Source organism: Hypanus sabinus, chromosome 5, assembly GCF_030144855.1.
Source record: "Hypanus sabinus isolate sHypSab1 chromosome 5, sHypSab1.hap1, whole genome shotgun sequence".
NCBI lineage: Eukaryota > Metazoa > Chordata > Chondrichthyes > Myliobatiformes > Dasyatidae > Hypanus > Hypanus sabinus.
In genome coordinates, this window is record NC_082710.1 from 163,767,416 (window position 1) to 163,778,901 (window position 11,486).

The following is an 11,486-nucleotide window of genomic DNA, read 5'->3' on the forward strand; positions in this document are numbered from 1 at the left end:
TCTCAGATCAGGTCCAGAGTATTCTCAGGAGAGAGGGCGAGCAACCAGAAATCTTGATACATGTTGGTACCAATGACATAGACAGAACAGAGAGGAGGTCCTGAAGGAAGATTACTGGGAGCTAGGAAGAAAATTAAAAAGCCGGACCTCCAGAGTAATAATCTCAGGATTACTGCCTGAGCCACACGCTGATGATTGTAAGAATAGCAGAATTAAGCAGATGAATGTGTGGCTAAGTAACTGGTTCAGGGGGCATGGCTTCAAATACTTAGATCACTGGGATCTATTTTGGGGAAGGCATGACTTATACAGAAACGATGGGTTACACCTGAACTTAAGGGGTACTAATATTCTGGCGGGATTGTTTAATATTGCTGTTAGGGAGGGTTTAAACTAAGTTGGCAAGGGGAAGGAAACCAAAGAGTTATGGTCGAGGAAGAGGAAAATAGAAATAAGTCAAGGAAGTTCTGATGTTCAGGAGGATTTAAACTAATGTGGCAGGGGGATGGGAACAAGTGCAGAGAGATAGAGAGGTGTAAAATGAGGGTAGAAGCAAAAAGATGTAAGGTGTAAAGTAAAAGTGGCAGGCAGGCAAATCCTGGGCAAAAATCAAAAAGGGCCACTTTTCAACATAATTGTATAAGGGCTAAGAGTGTTGTAAAAACAAGCCTGAAGGCTTTGTGTGTCAATGCGAGGAGCATTCGTAACAAGGTGGATGAATTGAATGTGCAGATAGTTATTAATGAATATGATATAGTTGGGATCACAGAGACATGGCTCCAGGGTGACCAAGGATGGGAGCTCAACATCCAGGGATATTCAATATTCAGGAGCGATAGACAGGAAAGAAAAGGAGGTGGGATAGCCTTGCTGGTTAGAGAGGAGATTAACGCAATAGAAAGGAAGGACATTAGCCTGGAGGATGTGGAATCGATATGGATAGAGCTGCATAACACTAAGGGGCAGAAAACGCTGGTTGGAGTTGTGTACTTAACAGTAGTAGTGAGGTTGGGGATGGCATTAAACAGGAAATTAGAAATGTGTGCAATAAAGGAACAGAAGTTATAATGGGTGACTTCAATCTACATATAGATTGGGTGAACCAAATTGGTAAGGGTGCTGAGGAAGAGGATTTCTTGGAATGTATACGGGATGGTTTTCTGAACCAACTAGAGAGCAGGCCATTCTAGATTGGGTATTGAGCAATGATATGGTGGAATTCTTCATTAAGATGGAGAGTGACATAGTTAATTCTGAAACAAAGGTTCTGAACTTAAAGAAGAGTAACTTTGAAGGTATGAGACGTGAATTAGCTAAGATAGACTGGCAAGTGATACTTAAAGGGTTGACGGTGGATGTGCAATGGCAAGCATTTAAAGATCGCATGGATGAACTACAACAATGCATGTTCATCTCAGTTTGGCAAAAGAATAAACCAGGGAGGGTACTGCACCAATGGCTGACAAGGGAAATTAGGGATAGTATCAACTCCAATGAAGAAACATACAGATTAGCCAGAAAAAGCGGCACTCCTGAGGACTGGGAGAAATTCAGAGTCCAGCAGAAGAGGACAAAAGGCTTAATTAGGAAAGGGAAAAACGATTATGAGAGAAAGCTGGCAGGGAACATAAAAACTGGCTGTAAAAGCTTTTATAGATATGTGAAAAGAAAAAGATTGGTCAAGACAAATGTATGTCCCTTACAGTCAGAAACAGGTGAGTTGATCATGGGGAACAAGGACATGGCAAACCAATTGAATAACTACTTTGGTTCTGTCTTCACTAAGGAGGGCATACATAATCTTCCGGAAATAATAGGGGACCGAGGGTCTCGTGAGATGGAGGAACTGAGGGAAATACATGTTAGCAGGGAAGTGGTGTTAGGTAAATTGAAGGGATTAAAGACAGATAAATCCCCAGGGCCAGATGGTCTGCATCCCAGAGTGCTTAAGGAAGGAGCCCAAGAAATAGTGGATGCATTAGTGATAATTTTTCAAAACTCTTTAGATTCTGGATTAGTTCCTGAGGATTGCAGGGTGGCTAATATAACCCCACTTTTTAAAAAAGGAGGGAGAGCGAAACCAGGGAATTATAGACTGGTTAGCCTGACATCGGTGGTGGGGAAAATGCTAGAGTCAGTTATCAAATGTGATAACAGCACATTTGGAAAGAGGTGAAATCATTGGGCAAAGTCAGCATGGATTTGTGAAAGGAAAATCATGTCTGACGAATCTTAAAGAAATTTTTGAGGATGTAACTAGTAGAGTGGATAGGGGAGAACCAGTGGATGTGGTATATTTGGATTTTCAAAAGGATTTTGACAAGGTTCCACGCAGGAGATTAGTGTGCAAACTTAAAGCACATGGTATTGGGGTTATGGTATTGATGTGGATAGAGAATTGGTTGGCAGACAGGAAGCAAAGAGTGGGAATAAACGGGACCTTTTCAGAATGGCAGGCAGTGACTAGTGGGGAACCGCAAGGCTCAGTGCTGGGACACCAGTTGTTTACAATATATATTAATGATTTAGACAAGGGAATTAAATACAGCATCTCCAAGTTTGCAGATGACACAAAGCTGGGCGGCAGTGTTCACTGTGAGGAGGATGCTAAGAGGATGCAGGGTGACTTGGATAGGTTAGGTGAGTGGGCAAATTCATGCCAGATGCAATTTAATGTGGATAAATGTGAAGTTATCCACTTTGGTTGCAAGAACAGGAAAACAGAATATTATCTGAATGGTGGCCGATTAGGTAAAGGGGAGGTGCAACGAGACCTGGGTGTCATTGTACACCAGTCATTGAAAGTGGGCATGCAGGTATAGCAGGCAGTGAAAAAGTCAAATGGTATGTTGGCATTCATAGCAAAAGGATTTGAGTACAGGAACAGGGAGGTTCTGCTGAAGTTGTACAAAGCCTTGGTGAGATCACACCTAGAGTATTGTGTGCAGATCTGGTCCCCTAATCTGAGGAAAGACATTCTTACCATAGAGGGAGTACAAAGAAGGTTCACCAGATTGATTCCTGGGATGGTAGGACTTTCATATGATGAAAGACTGGATTGACTGGGCTTATACTCACTGAAATTTAGAAGATTAAGGGGGATATTATTGAAACGTATAAAATTCTAAAGGGATTGGACAGGCTAGATGCAGGAAGATTGTTCCCGATGTTGGGGGAGTCCAGAACGAGGGGTCACAGTTTAAGGATAAAGGGGAAGCCTTTTAGGACTGAGATGAGGAGAAACTTCTTCACACAGAGAGTGGTGAATCTGTGGAATTCTCTGCCACATGAAACAGTTAAGGCCAGTTCATTGGCTATACTTAAGAGGAAGTTAGATCTGGCCCTTGTGGCTAAAGGGATCAGGGAGTATGGAGAGAAAGCAGGTACAGGATCCTGAGTTGGATGATCAGCCATGATCATACTGAATGGCAGTGCAGGCTCAAAGGGCCGAATGGCCTACTCCTGCACCTATTTTCTATGTTTCATTGCTGCCGAATACCACCCACAAACCAATCAAACAAAAAAAAATTGGGTATCCAAATCAGATCAATAATTAAACAAGCACTGAATCTCAAAAATGGAACATATCCCAGACGAGCGCCCAGTTGTCACAGTACATCTCTGGCAACAATGAATATAGAATTGAGACAGATTTTTTATAAACAGGTAAACAATTTATTAAACTCAGCTCAACAAAAATGAAAAGTAAACAAACGACTAACTTAACCAGAATTTAACTGCTATACGGCAACTCCAATAGTTCTTAAAGCAATAAATGTGAACACAGTTCTTAAAGTGGTAAATGTGAAAGTCCAAATGATTTATACAGTCAATTAGGAGAGACTTTCCTGAAGTAACAAATTCCTCGACGACGTCATGTTACTGCTGATCCCAGCCGAAACATGCCTTGCCCAAAAGACTCACGATGAAGGAAATTAAATCGGCTTAAAGTAACTGACCTTTTCCTTGGCCAGTAACACTGCCCAAACCCCTTCTGTTCTTACAAGGCAGGGGTTATCTCGGATGCAGGTTACTGCTTCGTAGAACGAAGATCCAGTAAGGTTGATCCTGTACTAAACCATCAACGACACCAACTTTACTCGATCCTTTAGGTTCCCATACTTCAATAAATTCTTCACTCTCCAACTGAATTGCAAAGGTAGATCAAACCAAAACTGGCAACATTTGTTGAAGCTGCCATCAATAACCTTTAAGACTTAAGATAGAAAGTAAAACCCCACTTTAAAACAAAACTGTGGAATGAAACCAAATACGCAGCATAACAGGGTAGCTGACAACTTAAACAAGGTCTCAATACAAAAACTCCTGTGTCACAGTAGGCTTTCAAGTTTTATAGCTATTGATAACATGTCATCACGTGACCTCACACTGGCTGGAAAATTACATCATATGACCTCACACTGGCAGGAAATTACATCACCCCACCATCACAAGACCATTACATCATGCTCACCAGATACTCAATTACATCATGGTCATAAGACAGTCACAAGATACCCATGGGGGATGTAACACAAGTCACTGCATTTGCTGTAGTGATGATCATTCTGCAGTTGCCTCAGAAAGGTCTTCCTTCCTCCCAATCAGTGGCTTCACCTCAAAAGGTAAGGCCCTTGACTGAATCGCACACATCTGTTTTCACCCTGTTCTCCTCTTGGACAGAGCATTAGCAAAGGTGTCCTGGTCCTCACCTTCTCCTCCATCAGCCTTTACGAGTTTATCCCTCACAATTGATGCCAGGATTTCAGCAGAACCATACTCCCATCCAATCTCCTTTCAGCTTTTCAAAGGGATCACTCACAAAGGGATTCTCTAGTCCACTCTTCCACCCCAATCAACACTTCTGTATCCTGGGGTGCTTCCCCATACAACCACAGGAGATGCAATGCCCAAAATGGAACACAGAAAATGCTGGAAACACTGAACAGTTACTGATGATGGTTTGCAGACAGAAAACAATGACTGTTTCTCTTTCCTCAGATACTGCCTGAACTGTTGGAGCTTTTCTGGAATTTCCTGTTTATCTTTCAGATTTTCAGCATCTGCAGTTTTCAAATGTAACACCTGTCCTTTAACCTCTCGCCTTCCCACCACCCACGTAACCAAACTGTCTTTCCAGGTGAAGCAGTGACTAACTTGCACTTCCTGCAAATTCATGTCCTGCATTCGGAGTCCACAATGTGATCACAGTTAGTCATTGTCAGAGAGAGACACAGCATCGACCTTCAGACACCAAGTCTCCACCAACAACCCACCACCCATTTACACCAATTCCACATTCATCTCATTGATTGTTCATCTCAACTCTCCCAAATCCCAGCACTCAACTACACACTGGGGGCAATTCACAGGAGTCAAGAGTATTTGTACCATCCCTCTCACCAGTCCTTTCGTTCACCATCATTACCAGGGAGATGTTTGTATCTTCATTGTAATGGCAGAACCGAAAATAAATCTAATTGGACCATTTCTTTGTTCTTCACTTTTCATTTCCCTCTTTCTGCCCACAAGGATGTACATTGACCTTCTCTCATCCTTTTCTCATCACACGTTTATAGCAGCTTTTACACTCAGTTTACGTTACCCGCAAGCTTGATCTTGTGCTATTTCTCCCTTCCCATTGTATTTTTCCCCTCTGTTGCTAAAACCACCCCCAATCCTCAGGTTTGCTATTTTTTCTGCCTTTTTATGTTTCTCACCATTGGATCGACCATAGAAGATGGCGTTAGCAAGCAACGTGCCCAATGGCAATGTCCTTCAAATGGTTCACAAAACTAATTCCTTTACTCCTTCTTCTTTCAAATATAATTCTACTAAACTGCATGGGATTGGAACCTGTGATTTACATTTTGACGGTGAGTTTTTGGGCCGATTGTGTGATCTGGCACTTTGCAGTCTCTGAGGGAGTTTGATGAGGTTTGGAGTGGAGTGTGCAGCTTGAGGCCAAGATGAAAGCATCTAGTAAGATTGAAATCAACGAAGACGAGAGCAAAAGGCGAGCAGGTGTTCAGAACGTTTGACCGGCTTTCCTCTCCCTCTCGCTCACTGCTGCTGGAGGAAGGTGCCGGAGTCTTTGACCCTGGACAAGGTTTGATCTGCACAGTTTGTGGGCTGGACTTGTTTAGAATCTGCAGTTCATGTTATGTGGGTTTCGGTTTCTGGTTGCTCTCATTTCATTGCTATTTTTTCCCATTTTGATCGGATCAGCTCTGCTGCCTGCAGTCAATGAACAACACTGCACAGAATTGAACTGAACTGAACTAACCGGAACATTCCTGGACTGTTTCTAGGCTCTGTGGTTGGATGTTTAATGTTCTGTGTGTTGTTCGCTCGTTTTTTGCCGTTTGGGTGTTTGATGTTTTCTCTGAATGGGTTCCATGGTGTTTCTTTGTTCCCTGGTTGGCTGTGGGAAGATGAATCTCAGGATTGTATTCTGCATAAGTACTTTGATAATAAACGTACTTCGAGCATTAAACTTTATTCTCTAAATTCTTTTGAAATCCATTAATTCTTTGTCTCAATTCCTTACCTTGTGCATTGAACACAGAGGTGGGAATGGCAGCTGGAAAAGGCCAGTGACAGACAACATCCAGTCACTGAACAGGAGGTGAAGCCTCCTACTGACCCAAGGGCAAAGTTTCCAGGGTCTGGAGGTTCCATGGACCAAGACCTGAGAACTGAACCCATTCCCCACTGCATGTCAGGACGAATCAGAAGAGGACACACATACTGTTATGCAGTCTCTGTCCTAATGGGCACTAAAGGTAAAATAAAAATCCAATCATTCACAATCAACCATTCAGATATTCCAGCGGTTTGGGATCGGTTTGCCTGGTAACGATTCCCACACTATCCCCGAGGCTCTCCAGGTTTCACTCTCCCCGACACTCAACAGATTCTGTGGAGAATTTATAATACTGTGAAACACCTCAACCAAAAAGTCTGTTGGGGCATTAACACTGAACCACACCCGATTGTCCTGAAGGTCTGGTAGTCTTCCCCTCCACCGTCAGATTTATCGCTCTGTACTGCAATGAACTGCTGCCACAAAACAACAAATTTCACCACATATACTGGTGATATTAAACCTGATTCTGATTCTGACAGTCCAGCACCAATGACCCGAGTGTGTCTGATTGTCAGAGTTTGACTGGACATCTTTGTACAAAATTGAATAGAATTGAATTGAACACACACACACACACACTGACAGTACTGTGTAAAAGTCTCAGACACATATCTATTCTAGGGTGCCTCAGAGTTTTGCACAGTACTGCACAGTACTGCATTTGTCAACGAGGAGCAAAGAGTGAGTTTAAAATCTGGTGGCATTAAAGGATGTTGGGAATGGCGAGGGTAGAGCACCACAGGAAGGGTATGGAACAGGTGGCAGAGAAAGCCTGCCAGGGGCAGGGATGGCACAGTTACATATGTACCCAGCCCTCAGACACCAGGCAAGGGCATTTCATTCCAAACAACTGGTTCACTGATCATTACAGAATATCTCTCAGGGGCTTCCACTCCCTTCCCTCTCCCTGCCCCCATCCCACTCTCAGTCAGCAAAAGAGACCCATATCAGAATCAGGTTCATCATCACTCACAAACGCCACAAAATTAGTTTTTGTTTTTGTCAGTAGTACAACGCAATCCATATCACTCCAGGACTGTCCAAAAGTCAAAGGCATTCTAGTGATATAAATATGCCTGAGGTTTCTGCACAGTACGGTACATAAAAATCAAAATGAAACTTCTGGGAATTCCATCATCAAGGACACCGACAATCCCAGACAAGCCCTCATCAGGGAGGAGGTACAGGAGCCCAGAGACCGACACCTCAATGTTCAACAACAGTTTCTGAACGTTGTTTACACTCCTCACTGCCTCTGGAAAGCAGCCAGCAAAACCAAAGACTCATCTACCCCGGATACTCTCTCCTCTCCCCTCTCCCATTGGGCAGTAGATACAAAAGCCTGAAAGCACATCCCACCAGGCTCAAGAAAAACTTCTGACCTCATTAATTACCTAGTTTTAGTAAGATTTATAAAGTGTACTTTGTAAACGTACATGGTGTGCGGTCTGATACTGTGAGTGCGAGTTTGTATCAGTGTGCATTTCACAGCATCCACACAAACCGGAGAGCTGGTTTGGCGGGTGGACGGATTTTCCCCGAGACATACACAAGCGATAGCCTGGGCATTACACGTGAGAACACTGTTCTTGGACTACAGTTCAGCATTCAACACCATAATTCCCCCCAAGCTCAACCAGAAGCTCAGAGACCTCGGCCTTCACCCTGCCTCGTGCAGCTGGATCCTGGATTTCCTGTCAGATCACCAGCAGGTGGTAAGAGTGGGCTCTCTCACCTCGGCCCCTCTTGACACTCAACATAGGAGCCCTCAGGGCTGTGTACTAAGCCCCCTCCTTTACTCTCTGTACACCCATAACTGTGTCCCCACCCACAGCTCCAATCTGCTAATTAAATTTGCTGACATTACCACACATTGGCCGAATCTCAAATAATAATGAGGCGGCCTACAGAGAAGTCATCACCCTGACACAGAGGTGTCAAGAAAATAACCTCTCCCTCCATGTCTATATTTTTGTACATAAATGTCTAAATTTATGTACAAAATATTTACATCAATGTACAATATCCCTCAATGTCTAAATTTCTATAGGGGCACAACTGAGAGCATCCTGACTGGCTGCATCACTGCCTGGTTTGGAAACTGTACTTCCCTCAATCACAGGACTCTGCAGAGAGTGGTGTGGACAGCCCAGGGCATTTGTAGATGTGAACATCCCACTATTCAGGACACTTACAGTGAAAGGTGCGTAAAAAGGGCCTGAGGGATCATTGGAGACCCGAATCACCCCAAACACAAACTGTTCCAGCTGCTACCATCCAGGAAACGGCTCTGCAGCATTAAAGCCAGGGACAACAGGCTCCGGGACAGCTTCTTCCTCCGGGATATCAGTCTGATTAATCCATGCTGATACAGTTGTATTTCTATGTTATATTGACTGTCCTGTTGTACGTACTGTTTATTATAAATGACTATAAATTGCACACTCAGATGGAGGTGCAACGTAAAGAATTTAACTCCTCATGTATATGAAGGATGTAAGTAATAAAATCAATTCAATTTACCCACTGGTTTGAGATGATTGGAACAAAAACTTCACACCAATTTAAGTTTCTTCCCCAGGTAGTTAATCAGATTAATCATTTGATTTAGCTGCACATCCATCCATTACCTCAATACTGCATTGTAAATACTTTGAACTACGTTTTTGAATGCTGTTTACAATATAGACAATAGGTGTAGGAGGAGGCCATTTGGCCCTTTGAGCCAGCACCACCATTCAATGTGATCATGGCTGAGCATCCACAATCAGTACCCCATTCCTGCCTTCCCCCCATTTCCCTTGACTCAGCTATCTTTAAGAGCTCTACCTAAATCTTTCTTGAAAGCATCTTGAAAGCATCCAGAGAACTGGCCTCAACTGCCTTCTGAGGTAGAGCATTCCACAGATCCACAACTCTCTGGGTGAAAAAGTTTTTCCTGAACGTTTTAAATGGCCTACCCCTTATTCTTGAACTGTGGCCTCTGGTTCTGGACTCCCCCAACATTGGGAACATGTTTCCTGCCTCGAGCGTGTCCAATCCCTTAATAATCTTGTATGTTTCAATCAGATCCCCTCTCATCCTTCTAAATTCCAGTGTATAATATATTGTGAATAGATGCTGGTATTTGTGTATTTATACACATTTCCTTCCGTATTTATACCTTAAATTCTAAATTTATTTTATATAATTCTTTATCGTTATTAAATATTTAATTGCATGTCATGCCATCTCACCAACAGCAAATTCCTAGCAACACACACAAAACACTGGAGGAACTCAGCAAGTCAGGCAGTCTCTGTGGAAATGAATAAACGGTCAACGTTTCGGGCCGACACCCTTCATTAGGACGCGTTTGTGTTTACAGCAAATTCCCCACACGTGTCAATATTTAGGGCGATTAGATTTCCTCCGAGATCCTGGAATGATTCCCTAGTGATAACATGGAGACTTGACCTGACAATTGACCTCATTGATGCACCATCAATAACTCACACTGAGACGTAGGCGAGATATCGGCTTTTATTGACTGGAAGAAGGAACCAGGAGTGAGTGTCTATCATACAATGTCCTGGAGACTGAGGCCGAGCGTCAAGCCGCAGATCTCCTTTATACAGGGGCCTGTGGGAGGAGCCACAGGAGCAGTCAGCAGGGGCGTGTCCCGACAGGCACATAGTTCACCACACTCATCATGCCCTTTCACCTCACAGTCTGCTTGCACTGAGCTTTCTGGGGAACTGTAACACTTCATACCTCATTCCGTTGTTGTACATATTCCTTTGTACCACCTCAATGTACTGATGTCGCGGGAGATCTGTATGACATGTAAAAGAAAAGTTTTACATGTCCCTCCAATTTACAATTACAGTCAGGGTCTGGAATTGAACTGAAATCCCCGAACACTACCTCCTTCTCTCTCTCAGCTGGCACCGGTGTGTTGTGTTTATTTGTTCATGTAAGTTGTGTCTAATTCCAGTCACGTGAACAAATGATCTTTGTCATGTTTGTATTGTACTGTGCTGTTCAAAAAGCGAATGGCCGTGTCATTTATTTATACTCTGTATACTTATGCCTCGGACAACAGACTTCAGCTTGCAAAGCTGCAGTTCCCCGAAAGAAAAAGCTTGTTCAGTCAGCAATCTGTTGTGGGGACACCACAGTCTCCGAGCGCGGAATGGAGACTGTGGCTCTCGGATTCACATCTGAAGTCATTCCCTTACCTTCGGCACCGACCACACCAAGCTGGAGCAGAAGCGAGAAAAGGCGAACGAGTGAAAATATCCGGAGACTGAGAAGCGACATAAACTTCTCAACCCGGGGTTGACGATTCTTGTGCCCGACGCTCATCCGATCCACGTCTCTTCCCGACCGATCGGTGCCGGACCTGCTCCGGGATACTGACCCCGTTCGCTGGCGGACAGGGAGCAGAGGAGGGTCCGCACACGAACTCATAACAACTGATTTAAAAAAAGCTGAACTCGACAACTGTTAAACTGTCCGTTAATGATTTTAAGTTCCTGCTTCGCTCGTTTCCGTTTCAATTTCCTGCTTTGTGATCGAGAAGGAGGAGGAGCCAGAGTTTGCACGGACGAATAAAACTTGTTTTAGGAATTTTTTTAATTTCATAAATGATCTTTGTTAATAATAAAATAGACACAAAAAGATTTATAAAAATTTACATCCCATTCATCATATGGTTAATATATTCTGCAGTGTTAACTCTGTTGAAAAAACTGCCGTCCGTGTTCCCTCAGCTGACACACTATGACCCGAGTCGATTCAGGCCCTCCCCGTCCGGGAGCAGAAGGATCCCAGACTGTGGTCCTTCCCCACCGAG

The 11,486-nt window shown here is 43.5% G+C and overlaps 1 protein-coding gene across 1 annotated transcript in view; it reads right to left on the minus strand.

The window, feature by feature from the left end:
- The window catches only part of LOC132394810 (uncharacterized), a 68,611-nt gene extending 57,409 nt beyond the window's left edge, over positions 1-11,202 (minus strand). The window contains exon 1 of the mRNA XM_059971217.1: positions 10,870-11,202. Coding sequence (XP_059827200.1) covers positions 10,870-11,101 — 232 coding nt within the window. The 5' untranslated portion in view covers positions 11,102-11,202. The remainder of the gene's footprint in view (positions 1-10,869) is intronic.
- Positions 11,203-11,486: the final 284 nt, after the last annotated feature.